The 14,403-nt window shown below is 52.1% G+C and overlaps 1 protein-coding gene across 1 annotated transcript; it reads right to left on the bottom strand.

Moving 5' to 3' along the window:
- Positions 1 to 109: 109 nt before the first annotated feature.
- Positions 110 to 13,915, bottom strand: LOC120765819 (serine/threonine-protein kinase PAK 3-like). The gene is made up of 6 exons (XM_040091011.1): positions 13,874 to 13,915; positions 11,833 to 11,964; positions 1,817 to 1,929; positions 1,051 to 1,168; positions 157 to 251; positions 110 to 125 (listed from the first exon to the last, which is right to left on the bottom strand). The coding sequence occupies exons 1-6, from the start codon at positions 13,913 to 13,915 to the stop codon at positions 110 to 112; spliced, it is 516 nt and encodes a 171-aa protein (XP_039946945.1).
- Between the last annotated feature and the right edge of the window lie 488 nt (positions 13,916 to 14,403).

Here is a 14,403-nt window from a genome sequence, read left to right as displayed (position 1 = left end):
CACTTCTGTGCACATTGCAACTGTGCCGTCAGCTTGCAGCAGGCACGCCGGCACTCCCACCAGCACTATTTTTGGGGAGCTGGCCATCACTCAAAAGCACCTCCACACCCTAGGTGCTCGGAATGCTGCACCTGACCAAGGATATACTGACCCAGCTTGACAGAGCCGTCAGTTCTGAGAAGGATGTTGCGGCTCTTCACATCTCGGTGGATCACATGGTCTGAGTGAAGAAAATCCAGTCCTTGCAGGCACTGAGTGAGAAAAGAGAAAGAGGAGGGCAAAACTTAGTCGTGTGCTTTGATCACACAAGAAAGGAAACAGCTCTAAAAATTCCCTCTCCAGGGAAATGGGGAAGAATGGCAGAACACAGTGCCGTTGAGAGGACCAGCTTGCTGCTCCAACAGTAGCAGAGCAGCACCTCTCTACGGAAAGAGCAACAGCAACCGCTGCTGCAGACTGTCCCTTGCAAACCAGCCGCAGTGGATGTGCTCGCTTCATGCAGAGGACAAGCAAGGTCCTCGAAAGAAAATGTCCCTCCCTTTGTAGTCAAGTGGGTCACTTTTGTGTGGGAGGCTGCATGACAAAGGTTTTCTTGCTGGCCTCAGCAGAGACTTGGAAGTATCACATCAGTCACCTTCCAGAAGCAACGAGCATTTTAGCTGCAACACTATCCTTTTCAGCTCAGGGCGGTGAGAAATGAGTCTCTCTTTTTCCTTTGCTGTTCGTTTCAAATCCTGCCTCCACCACCTTTGCTTTTACAGGCAAGGAATGCAGTGCAGACAGGCTTGAGGTAAACATTAAAAGAGGCAAGGTGGAGAACAGCAAATACAAGAGAGAGTGAGAATGCAACAGCAGGAGATCAGAGGACAGGAAAGGAGTACAGTGAGTGCAGGGGCCCTGGCAGGCAGTTCACCTGAGATGCTCTTATTTGCTTATAGCATGCCGGCTATGCAGAAACAAAGCCTGGTACATGGAACCTGTCCAGTTCTGAGCCCCATTTTCCCAGACAATCCTGCCCAAGCCCTCAGAGGCACAGATGGGATCTCTGACCTCCCGACTGATGGCTGCCATCTCATCGTCAGACAGGTAGGTCTTGCTGATGACATCACTCAGAGTGCCTCCATCCATGTACTCCATAACCAGCCAGAATTGCTTATCCACAAGGTAGCTGAAAGAAGGAAACCAGGGCATGGAGATAAACATGCATGGCTACATTTGTTTCTTGGTCGATTCTTGTTTCCGGGTGCCCTTGTGACGAGGACAGAGTAAAAGGAATAGACACACCCTCTTGGCTGTGCACTGTTTGCCATCGGTCTCAGGGAGAAAGGCACGGCTGTGAAAAACGAGATGTTTAGATGGCCAGCAAGTGTAAAATGCTGTTTGGTAACAGCCCAGATAAAAGACATGTCACGTTGCATGCTTCTGGATATAAGCGCCTCGTCTTCCTGGCATGCACAGCCGCGGAAAAGAGGGGACACGATCCGAGGGGAAATCCTCGTTCACTTTATCCGCTCCTGAGAAGAGACTTGAAAAAAATCAAGCCCCAAAACAGCGTGGTGGCAGTGAACTCACCGGCCATTGATTTACTTAGACACGACTGATCCAGGTTTTTGGACAGTCTTCAAACTACACGTGGCCACGGAAGACTCACGCAGACAGGATGCACTCTCTTCCCATCCATTGGACGTGAGCAGAGCAATAATAATTAACCAATAAGTAACACCTCTATTTTCTGCCACTGACCAAAGTGGGTTTTTACCTTGTGTGTTTGCAGCATGTAAGCAAACATTCATGGGACAAAAGCACAACAACTCACCTGTCCAGGCAGTTGACCAGGTTGGGATTCCTACTCATCCTCATGACCATGAGTTCATTGAAGTTTAATTCCTTCTTCCTCAGTCCTCGGAGATTTATTTTCCTCACGGCCACCTAAAATGACATTGAAAAGAAAAGCAGTAACTGCAGATGGTGGTGGCACGAGACCACAATGCACGTGGAGCGAGTGATTTTGGAAGGACACAGCTGAGCTGTGCCAAAGTGCCTTGTGATTAGACAAAGGAGTAGTTAGGAGCTGACATTCCAACAGCCCATTTCTCTGCTCCTCTCCAGGATACAGGACACATGGCCACTGATGTTTTGTCTTGTCCGCTTGGTAAACAAAGATGCCTCAGCTATCACCCACAAACCTCGGAGGACACTCTTTCTGCGCTGTTTGGGATTCAGACGTAATCCACCCGTTAGTACTCTATGGATACATCCTGAGCTATGGGCAGGGCTTAGGGCTTCTAGGGATGCCTTGCAGATCTCTCTCGATGTGCAGCTCCCAAGTGCAGCACTGCAGGTGGCAGAGGGACCACCAGGAACATTCAGATGCGTTTGCTGGCAGCCAGAAGGGAGAATTCAGGACTCTGAAGCCGTAGCCCCAAAGAGCACTGAGATCACAGAATCAAAGAATCACAGAACGTGTAGGTTGGAAGAGAGCGTCAAGATCATCGAGTCCAACCCACGCCCTAACACCTCAACTAGATCATGGCATCGAGTGCCACATCCAGTCTTTTTTTAAACACCTCTAGGGATGGTGACTCCACCACCTCCCCAGGCAGACTGTTCCAGTACCTTAGCAATCTTTCCATGACAAACTTTTTCCTAGTATCCAACCTATATTTCCCTTGACACAGCCGGAGACTCTGTCCTCTCGTTCTGTCAGCTGCTGCCTCGGGAAAGAGACCAACCCCCAGCTGTCTGCAACCACCCTTCAGGAAATTGTGGAGAGTGATAAAGTCACCTCTGAGTCTCCTTTTCTCCAGCCTAAACAACCCCAGCTCCCTCAGTCGTTCTTCATATGGCTTGTTTTCCAAGCCCCTCACCAGCCTCGTTGCCCTCCTCTGGACACGCTCAAGCATCTCAACGTCCCTCCTAAACTGAGGGGCCCAGAACTGGACACAATACTCAAAGGTGAGGCCTGACCGGTGCCGAGTACAGGGGAAGAATGACTTCCCTGCTCCGGCTGGCCACCCCATTCCTGATCCAGGCCAGGATGCCATTGGCCCTCTTGGCCACCTGGGCACACTGCTGGCTCATGTTCTGCCACTGGCACCCATACCCCCAGGTCCCTTTCCTCCTGGGCACTGTCCAGCCACACCTTCCCCAGCCTATAACGCTTCAGGGGGTTGCTGAGGCCAAAGTGCAGGACTCAGCACTTGGACTTACTAAACTTCAACTTGTTGGACTCTGCCCACCCATCCAACTGGTGCAGATCTCTCTGCAGAGCCATCCTACCTTCCAAGAGATCGACACACGCTCCCAGCTTAGTGTCATCCGCAAATTTACTAACCAAAGATTCAATACCCTCATCCATGTCATCAATAAAGGTATTGAACAGAACTGGCCCCAGCACAGACCCCTGAGGGACACCACTGGTGACTGGCCCCAGCTGGATGCAGCACCGTTCACCGCCACTCTCTGGGCCCGGCCATCCAGCCAGTTCCTAACCCAGCAAAGAGAGCTCCTGTCCGAGCCACGGGCTGCCAGCTTATCCTGGAGTGTGCTGCAGGAGACAGTGTCAAAAGCCTTGCTGAAGTCCAAACAGACAACATCCACAGCCCTTCCTGCATCCACCAGGCAGGTCACCTGGTCATAAAAGGAGACCGGGTTGCTTGAACATGGCCTACCTCTCCTAAATTTGTGCTGGCTGGGCCTGACACCCTGGCCATCCTGTAAATTCTGTGTGATGACACTCAGTATAAACTGTTCCATTCTCTTGCCAGGTACTGAGGTCAGGCTGTGCCTTCAAAATCTCTGTTTTGAAGCACGCCCAGCTTTCCTCAACTCCTTTGTGTTTAAGGGCTGCTTCCCAAGGAAGGCTTTGAATAAGTCTCCTAAAAAGGCCCAAGTCTGCCGCCCGGAAATCCAGTGTAAGAGTCTTATTGGTGTTCCTCCTGATTTCACCAAATATTGGGAACTCTATAGTTTCATGATCATTCTGCCCCAATCGGCCTCCAACCACCACATCCCCCACCAGCCCATCTCTATTTGCAAACAACAGATCTAAGACAGTCCTTCCCCTGGTGGGCTCACCCACCAGCTGAGACAAAAAGTTGTCCTCCATGCACTCTAAAAATTTCCTGGACTGCCTCCTTTCTGCTGTATTAAGTTCCCAGCAGATATCTGGCAGGTTGAAGTCGCCTACAAGAACACGGGCTGACGATCCTGAAACATTCCTCAGCTGCTTATAGAATAAGTTGTCCACCTCTTCCTCCTGGCTGGGTGGACGATAACAGACTCCCAGTAGGACGTCAGCCTTGTTGGCTTTCCCCTTAATTCTGACCCACAGGCGTTCAACTCCATCTTCATTAGTTTCAATACCTATGGTGTCCAAAGCCCTCTTAATATAAAGGGCCACCCCTCCACCTCTTTGCCCTTTCCTGTCTCTTCTGAAGAGCTTGTAGCCATCACGTGCAGTGCTCCAGCCACGTGACTCATCCCACCACGTTTCCGTGATGGCAACTACATCACAGCTTTGCTGTTGCACCATGGCCTCCAGCTCTTCCTGTTTGTTACCCATGCTGCGTGCATTGGTATACGGGCACCTCAGCTGGGCTACTGATTTCACCCCTGACTCAGGCTTACCACCTTTGGGCCACCTTGCAGGCAGCCCAGCTGCATGCCCTTCCCCTTCAAACCTACTTTAAAGCCCTCTCAACCAGGTCTGCCAGTTCATGAGCTAAGAACCTTCAATCCTTAACAGAGAGATGTATCCCATCCGGTTCCAACAGAGCAGGTGCCGTAAAAGCTGCCCCACGATCAAAGAATCCGAGATTTTGTTGATGACACCAACCCTTAAGCCACTTGTTAATGATGGGAGTTCTCCTATTTCTTTCATCACGTTTCTCTGCCACAAAAGGGACTGAGCAGACCACTACCTGGGCCCCTGTCTTATCAGCCACTTGACCCAGTGCCCAAAAGTCTCTTTTAAGCGCCTTGACGCTCCTCTTTTCCATCTCATCCCTGCCAGCCTGGAGTATGAGCAGTGGGTAATCATCAGAGGGCTCACTCTGCCCAGGAAGTCTCTCAGTGATATTTTGCACCCAGGCCCCAGGGAGGCAGAAGACTTCCCAGTGGGATGGGTCCGGGTGACATATGGGGGGCCTTCTGTTCCTCTCAGAAGGTAGTCACCTACTACGATTACCCTTCTTTTCCTCTTGATGTTAGAGGGGGAGATTCGTCTTACAGACGAATCATAACTGGGAGGCTCACTGGGCAGATAATTTCCCTCTAAATCATCTGGCTGGCTCTCTAGATCCAGGGCCTCATACCTATTCTGAAGTGGCACCTGGCTAGGGGATGGGGGTCAGGAGGAGTTTTCATTATTACCTCCCCAAGCCGGGACCAACTTCCACTCCCCTTCATCTACCAGGTGCCCTTCTATTGGCTGGGAGTGGGAGGCAAATGAGTCCTCTGAATCTTGATGGGCCTCCCTGAAGGATGGAAGGGCTGAACTCCACCAGTCTATTTCCCTTTCACTTTCCCTGATACTTCTTAATCTTTCAACTTCCTCCCTAAGTTCGGCCACCAGTGAAAGGAGACGGTTCACCTGTTCACACCGCAGGCATGCCTCCTCCGCAACACCCCCAAAACAGCCGAGAAGCTCAAACACTCCGGGCAGGAATGGTTCTGTACAGACGCATCCCTTTTGGAGGGCTCCACTTGGCCACATACACTTGTACCAACCACAGTTTTCGACCGTGTTGAAACCATTGCTAACAGAAACCCCAAGACCAACCAGCCAGCAGAAGCACCTCAAACAACACACAGCACACCTTGCCAGCAAGAGAACTTGCAACCCCGCCTGCTTGCCCTGCCTGCGCAAACTGCAGCGCAAACTGCCGTGGACACGCTCCAAAGACCACGTGCCACGGCCCCGTTTGCCCGCTCCTGTTCGCCGCGCTCCGGGTCGTCACGCTCACTAGAGGGCTCTTACAATCGGTCACTCAGCAACTCAGGAAGCCCCACCACCCCTCCTTCCTGAGCGACTCACACACGATCTATAAGGCCCCTCCTTTGTTTGAGCAATTGAGCAAGTGAGCGCGTCCTTCTCCAAGGGAACCGCTGCCCTCCTTGCCTTCCTTCTGGCAGCTGAGAAGGACAAAGACTGTCCCAAATGCAATTGGCAGGCTGACACTGGTCTGTGCTTCCTGTGCCTTTTCAGCACAGCTCTACCCAAAGCTCCAGCTCACAGCAGAGAGGAAAGCCCTCAAGAGCAGCAGAATCTGTGGCGCTTGTTACATTTACCTCTCCTCCTGTGGCAGTGTCGAGTGCTCGACAAACCTCTCCAAAGGTCCTAGAAACAGAAGAGCAACAAAGAAAGGAGAAGCCGTTTAGATCTTGGAGTGAAAGCCAGCCCAGAGAGGAGATCTCTGCTATAAATGCCTAAATCCTGCAGGATGCAGGAGGAGTCTGCCTGAAGGATGCATTTTTCTCTCAACTGCATGGCCACTGGCCCTGGAGCATTGGGGTTTACTGCCTCAGCTCAAAAAGAGGGCTTATTCTTTCTTCTTGGCTTTCAGTTTCTAAACTGTGCAGTTCTTATCTTGACCGTGGGATTTTTCCTTCAGCAAACTCTTGGAAAGAAATGCTCCTGAGAACTGGTATCTCACCGCTATGATAGGGGGGAGGTTTCTCTTGCAGACAAGCAAGATTCTTCTCCTTCTCTTAGTGTGGCCAGATGATTTAGAGATAGACAAAAATGCTTAGGAAATTAACACAGAAGTGTCCCACACTTGTGAGACCAGGAGGTCTTCTACCAGGTGCTGTTCCTTGCTGCAGGCAAGACCTGCAGGCAGCATGGAGATGTCTCTGACAATGCCTTCTGGCCACACTTACGCATTCTAGCCAATACTGAGAGATGGGACAATCCATCCTCAATGTCTGGACATGTTTGCAGCATGCCTGACTTCAGACTTGATAGATATTCCACCAGAAAAACACCTGGCCCATGGTTTTGTAGACGTAGAAGTGGCTGGACTCACCCGCTGCCGATATTTTCCAGCTCAATGTATTTTGTCATGGGATTTTCCGCCGTCACAATACACCCTGACGGAAACAAAAGGCAAGATGCTCCCTTTAGAGCCGAGGTCCCAGCTTGCAGGAGATACAAAAGGCAGCCCCAATGCCTGGGGCTCTGAACCCTTGGTAGTCAGCTGGGTAACAACAACAACCAGACAGACAGCTCTGAAACACAGATGGCCAGCAAAGACTGATTTTCTGCAGAAGTTCCTGTGGGGAGTACTAAATGCCCCTATGACAGCAAACTGAGGAGGAACACTTGGTACAGCTCTGCTGACACGTGCACACAATACACTGTCCCTCAGACAAGAAATACACAAGGCGTACTCAGTAGCTCCAGGGAGCCATCCTCAATCTCCTGCTGCTGAGCAGCAGCTGTGTCAGTGCTGGAGATGAACCAACTGCCTGGGCTCCTCTTCTCAGGCTGAGGAGCAAAGGCTCCTGTAGATGACACTGCTGCTGCAGCAGCAGCTTTGGTGAAAGAGCCTTTGTACATCTGGGAGAAGAAATGAGTTTGTGTCAGAAAGGTGGCTGGCAGAGATTACCCTGAGATCCCTGTGCAAATGCAAGCCCTTAGGAAGATGCTGTCAGCCCCGTGCAGGACTCTTAAATGGTTTTCTTCTAATGTCCATTTCTCAAACTTCATGGGTGAAAGCCAAAGGCTGCTTTCACTTGAGTTTGTGGCCAGATTCATGTTCCATTTTCATGGAGTTTCTGAAGGATGACCACCACAATGACCATTCCGCTTCCTCCCAAGGAATCTTTTCCCCCTCCAAGGCCTGCAGACACACTTGCAGCTCCTTGTTCTCAAATGTTCTACCACCTCCCACTGAGTCCTTTTCTCCTCTACCACCTTCAGGTCATGCTCAACCTGCAGCACTTCTGGGTGGGACAGTTCCTGTGCCTCGCGTCGATCTTGTTTCAATCCTCCATCCGGCTCACCATGTTCCACCGTAAAAACACCTCAAGAAACAAGGAAAGCAGGAAGAGGCCAGCTGGAATTCATTTGGATGACTGCTGGCCAAAAGGCCAAAGGACTAGTTCCAGTGTCCAGGGCAGCGGGTGAGATTCAAGATACCAGGAAATGTCCTTCAGAGCGGCTGTGATAGACACTCCAGCAGGATGGCACTCAGAAGCATCACCCCACCCTGCAGCTGCTCCACAGTGGAAAGGCAAGAAGGGCAGAAAGCACCGGTTTGGTGACTGGTGGCTATCGCTCTTTCACTCACTTGCTTTTGTAGAGCCTGAGAGAGGGGGTTAAGTATCTCTCTGGTGATTTTCATTTCTTCCTCCAGCCTCTTCTCCCTTGCATTGATCCTAGCCTCAACTTCCTGCAGCTCTGCCCGCAGCTGTTCCTTGATATTCTGAAAAAGCAAGCGAGCGGATGTTTCATGAGTGGAGTGGCTGCCACTCTTTCCCCCACCTGCTTTTGTTGATTGCCCCTCTGCTCATGGAGAGTCATCTCTTCTTGGATGCTTCTCATGTCTTCCTTGTTCCTGCTCTTCACTGCCTTGATGTCACTCTGAGCTTCGGGCAGCTCTGCTTGTGGCTCTGCCTTCATGTTCTGTACACACAAATGCAAAGCATGTGACTGGGAGCTGCCATCAGGCTCAGCTTCTTCCTCTTTCAGCCTCCGTATCACATTCATTCGGCCGCCTCTTTCTGCTTCGCTGCCCACCTCTGCTTCCATTGTAACCCTCCTTTACCGGTGCTGGTCTCTGGAGAGTACAAGGCTCTGTGCTTTCAGTGCCTGTGGGACTCCTGGCCTCCTCAGTCCCACGAGCTCCGTTTTTATGCCCCTCTTCCTGCCCTATGCTCTGTCACCTGGTGAGCCAGGCTTACCTGGCCATTCTCCTGTGGCTCTTCCACCTGCTGCCCCAGCTGCTTTTCCTGATGTTGGGCTGGGAACAGCTCTCCCTGGGTCTGGCATGGCATCTCTGATAAAACAGTCTGCTCATGCTCTATCTCTAGAAGGACCTGCAGACAAAGCGACAGAAGATGCGTTTCAACTTCCCGCACAACATTTGTGGGCCAAGACTCAATGACTGATGGGCTCACACATTCCCAAAGCACGGTGCTGCTCCTCTCCTGGGTCATCCTCTGCCCATGGGGAGGCAAGGATTCCAGAGTGACACTGGCAGGACAATCAGGGTCCGTGTGGGAATGAAGCTCCAACAGCCTCTCAGGCAGCTGACAGGGAAGGTGCGGAGTTTCTCAAGGGTCTGGTGAGGGCCTCCCTCCACATCTACTGTGTCCTGTTTGTCTTTCTGTACTGAAAGCCCTGTCCCACAGCTACGTCCCAGCTTTGCAGGTGGCTTCCTCTGTGAGCTCACGCCTTGTGAGGGACACTTCTGGAGTTCATGTTCTCTTCAGGCCTGCACCGCCATTCCCGCCTTTCTCACATCTACACTCTCGTTAGAAATCCTGCTCCTTCAGGAGACAAGGATGCCTACAAAGATCCTCTGATGGAGGTCAGAGACCCTCTGCAGCCACCTCAGGACCAAGGTGTTTATTCTCCCGCTTTTGTCCACTGAGAATTCTGACCAGCCGTAACAGAGACCCTCAATAGGCCCCATCAACAAATTAACTTACACACCCCTAGGCACGCCAGTGACAGAAACGATGATCCATGTCATGCATGTATGACAAGAGCCACAAAACACCACCTAAAACACAGAATTCTTCCACCTTGCTAGGACAGGCAGATATTTAAAGAATTAGCTGCGGGCTTCAGGGCAGAAGAGGCTGCAGGAGGAAGAACACCCATGTCTACACTGGCAAACATCTCTGCCTGCTCAGAATCAGTTGATGGAACATGTCTCTCCTCTTCTTCTGAAAGGGATGACTTTAGGTGAGCTTTGCGGCTCCAGCTGCTTTGGACCAGAGCCGAGAAGATTCAATAACGCACATGTTACATAGATAGATAGATGGATAGATAGCTGGATGGGTGGATAGATGGACAGCTAGATCTCAATATTATAATCTCTCCCTTACTATACTATTTTGTTGGTACACACATCAGCACTTTGTAGCCAGTGCCCTGATCAGCAGCAATCATGAACTTGCTCTCCTCTTGTTTCACTCAACAACACTCTTAAAGAATCTGGAGTGTCTAGGTCCTTATGGAATGCCATCAGAGCCAGAGCACTGCACTGGGAACTGCCCTCTTTGGGCATCGGCGCTCAGGAAAGTTCTTCTCTTGGACTTGACCACACCAATGGAGCAAAACTGGCCGTAGTCAGAAATGAAGACCTGGCCCTCCCAGCTCTTGTGATCTCTGAGGACCAGCTGGAATGCCAGGGCATTGATTTCCTGCTCAATTCCCAAACACAACACATACTGACCCACTGGGCGGCCAAAGGGGAAGGGGCCTGTTAACCGGAAAGTGATGTGAAAGCCTGACTGGACGACTCAGCAAAAGAATACTCCCACCTGAACTGAAGGCCCTGCCTCAAATTGCAAACACTCAGGCAGGAACACAGCACCTTGAAGATCTGCCACCTGGCAAACTAAAATTCTAAACGAATAATATCCAGTGCTGGAAAAGGGCAATGTATCATTAGCAAAAGCTCATTTGGTTGTTGGAAAAAGAGAAAAAAAGCCAATGGTTTCAACACTTGACAAATGAAAAATCCAACAAAACAAAGGGAAAAGGTCACATACTCATCATATAAAGAACAGGAAGCGAGGAGGGAGTGATGAAGACGAAAGACGGTGATGAGACTCATGCTCCAGGCTGAAGCTCCCTCAGCACCTCCTCTCTGGGCTTGTCTTCCACACCCTTCCCCAGCTCCCTGGTCCTTGTCTGCACACGCTCCAGCTCCTCCATGACTTGCTGCTTCCCTTCTGCCCAGAACTGCACACAGCACTCCAGCTGTGGCCGCGGCGCTGCCCAGCACAGGGGCACGCTCACTGCCGTGCTCCTGCTGCCCCACTATTGCTGACACAGGCCTCCAGGCCCTTGGCCTTCTGGGCCACCTGGGCACACGCTGCCTCACGCTCAGCTGCTGCTGACCGGCACCCCTGGCTCCTTTTCTCCCAGGCAGCTCCCCACACACACACACTGGACTTAAAATGCAGCATGCAGAAGTTCAACACCTCCTTGCTCTTCTTAGCTCCACAAGACTACAGGCAACGACTTGCAGCTGCAGCCCCACCCGAGGCTCCAATGCAGTTTACAATGCTGCTGACTTCACTTCAACGTGGATCAACAGAAGCCTGCTGCTTCTGGGTTTTGCCTCAGAAGAAGGGGTCACATCTACGTACACAGTTTCTTTCTCGTGCCACACGCGACAACAATGGCTCCCCAACAGCTTCCTGGACAACACAATGCTCTCCTTGCAGCTTCTCAGAAGCCAAAAGACAGCTGGGCCAAACGACCCAGCAGATGGCAAGAATTGCACAAGAAAACTGTAGAAGGCTTCCACAAGCTAAACACAGATTTCCAAAAACCCAAAACACACCAACAAAGCCTCGGCACCTCCAGAACTGGCCCATGCGCCCTTGGCCACTGCACTGCAGAAGCCAAGAGATGGAGCTTCCCTGAGCCAAGCAGCCAGATGCTAACATGGAGGCACCACAGCTTTGCTCCCTCCACATGATAGATCCATGCCCATTTTCCAGCTGTCTCTCTGGGCGGGGAATCACTCGGTCCTGGCAGGACTGCAGCACTTGGCATCCTCAGGCCCCAGCAGCAAGTGCTGCCTGGTCAGAAACTTGCACCTCTGCCTTGCACTAAAGACAGCAGCCTCCACAACTGGCACTTACTCTCATGGATTGCTCAAGCTCTGCAGTGACCACAGCTGGAATCATGTAGTCCTCCATGTCAATTTCTTCCTCTTTGGCCTCTTCTTCAGAAGCAGAGGAAGCCAGGACAGAGACTGCTGCTGGTTCTGCGCTCTGTGGAAACAGAGAAGGTTGAGGCACAGGCCATTACCTATCGTTTAGAGCCTCCTTTCCTTTCACGTCTGCAACCACTTCTACTAAGGAGAAATCCAAAACTGTGATAGCAATGGGTTTCTAAGTCTCTCCATCTAAATTCAAATGGGCCAAGGCAAAAGCTCTGCATACGGCTCTGAATTCGGGATTCCTCCCTGGCTTCTATCAGGAAGCAATGTTCTCTCAGTGAAACTGAGCTTTTAGTTCTTTCAAGCACCAAAGTGGAAAAGCAGCAAAGAGCCAGCAACGCCTTTGCTCTTGCTGCTGCAGCCATGGAAAAGGAAAAGTCCCTCAGAATCTCATCCAGAGCTGGAAAAGGGCAGGAAAGGTGCAGAAGCATCTTTGCTTGCCGGCAAAAGAGAAAATAAACACGGCTTCTCCACCTCGCAAAGCAACAACCCACAGAGCCAAGAAACCAAAAGATGCAAGTGTCACCTAGCGCAGTGTCTAAAGCACTTGCCTGCAGTCACGGGCTGTTTGGCAGGGAAACAGCCCTTGTGCTCAGCACAGGGGGGATGCAGGGATTTCTGGAAGGCTGCCTCAAGGTCCCCCATGAGTCTCCCGTTCTCCAGGCTGAAGCTCCCTCAGCACCTCCTCTCTGGGCTTGTCCTCCATACCCTTCCCCAGCTGCCTGGTCCTTCTCTGCACACGCTCCAGCTCCTCCATGACTTGCTGCTTCCCTGCTGCCCAGAACTGCACACAGCACTCCAGCTGTGGCCGCGGCACTGCCCAGCCCAGGGGCACGCTCACTGCCCTGCTCCTGCTGCCCCACTATTGCTGACACAGGCCACCAGGCCCTTGGCCTTCTGGGCCACCTGGGCACACGCTGCCTCACACTCAGCTGCTGCTGACCGGCACCCCTGGCTCTGTGTGTCCCAGATGCTCGCCAGGCACACAGGTGCACATTTGACTTAAAATACAGCAGCCACAATTTCAACACATCCTTTCTGCTCTCAGCAAGGCAACAGGCAAGGACTTGCAGCTTCACCCCCACTCAAGGCTCCAAGGCAGCTTGCAAAGCTGCTGGCATCACTACAAAATGGATCAACAGCAACTTGCTGCTTTTGGTTTTGGCCTCAGAAGAAGGGGACACAACTACACAGTCTCTTCCTTTTGCCACAAGCCACAACAATTGCCCTCCACAGCTTCCTGGCCAACACAATCCTCTCCCTGCAGCTCCCTCACACCCGTGCAGCCCAGAGATCTGCAGGGCACCATCAGCACTTGGCTTTGTGAGAGACCAGTTCTGCTGGGATGGAAGCCAACCACCAAATCCTTCAGCAGCGGCAGCAGCAGCAGCAGTGCCAGCATCTGATCCCTAAGTCTAGGGCAGGGCTGGACAAAGGACACACGTGGCACACTGCCCCTGAAGGACGTGACTTTGGAAACAACCACCTGCCAGTGCCTCCGCTTCCTTGCAGTAGGGTCACACCGGCCTGTGGCAGCCCCAGTGGCACCTGAGACTGCAGATGACAGGCCCTGGCCTCCTGGACCAAGCACAGAGGGAAGCTCCCTCTCCAGACAGAGCTTCCAGATTGAAAAGGCTGCCGCGAGTAGCCACCTCCAAGGGCAGACAAATGAGGCTCCCCTGCACTTTAGCGGGCTGGCTACACAACCCTGGGCAGACACTGCAGAGCACAGGGTCAACAGAAGGCACGGAAAGGGGGACAAACCCGGTCAAGCACAGAGAGTTTTCATGACTGCTGAGCCCCAGAAGGCCCCCAAGCGTGCCGTCACCCACAAGTCTGTGGCTGATGGTCCGTTTGTCTGTTGACAAAGAGCGGGTCCAGCGGGTGCCTTGCCTCCTTGGCCAGGGACCTCGCAGGCTCTTTGCTCTCCTCTCTCCTGCACAGCCAGCAGACGTGCCCACCTTCTTTGGTTCCACTTGCAGAGCCTTGTGCCTATTAGCCATGGCCACTAGGAAGTGGGAGCACTCTCCCAGGAGACGTGCCGGCTGGACCGGGCGGGAACCAAAAGCCTCTACGGGAGCAGCTGCGAGCCGGTATGTCCGCAGGACGTTCTGGCTGCCCTGCTCTTCAATTGGAAGAAAATTGCACTTTCTTCCCCACACAGATGTCCATGGCTGGGCAAAACCTGGCCACTGGGCTGTAATCCAAAAGCAGCCTAGGCTGGACTTGGTAAAGGAAGGAGATTCTTCCCAATTCCAAACCACACCAGAAGGCCCACAGGAGAGACTTGCCATCTTTAAGAAAGAATGGACAATTCAGAAGTGAACGTAGAGCCGTATCCCCTGGGTGACAAGGAAGGGAATCTCCCAACAGGCTTGGGGGTTTCTAGGGTTTTTATTCTGAGTCCCGCTCTGAGCTGGTATTGGAGAAAGTAATCCGGAAGTGCTCCTGGTCATCTCCTGCACTTCCTCAACTGCTTCACTGCAGGTTT

This window comes from Hirundo rustica, chromosome Z (genome assembly GCF_015227805.2).
Source record: "Hirundo rustica isolate bHirRus1 chromosome Z, bHirRus1.pri.v3, whole genome shotgun sequence".
NCBI lineage: Eukaryota > Metazoa > Chordata > Aves > Passeriformes > Hirundinidae > Hirundo > Hirundo rustica.
Note: the sequence above shows the minus strand (reverse complement) of the source record. Positions and strands in the feature narration are given on the sequence as shown.

Bases quoted from the DNA above. Each gene is read 5' to 3' on its own strand.
- LOC120765819 (XM_040091011.1), bottom strand. From the start codon at position 13,915: ATGGCTAATAGGCACAAGGCTCTGCAAGTGGAACCAAAGAAG. The intron at 11,965-13,873 runs GTGGGCACGTCT...CTGTTTCCACAG, and splicing joins TGCAAGTGGAACCAAAGAAG to AGCGCAGAACCAGCAGCAGT. The intron at 1,169-1,816 runs GTGAGTTGTTGT...TCCTTCTTTCAG, and splicing joins CTGGTCAACTGCCTGGACAG to CTACCTTGTGGATAAGCAAT.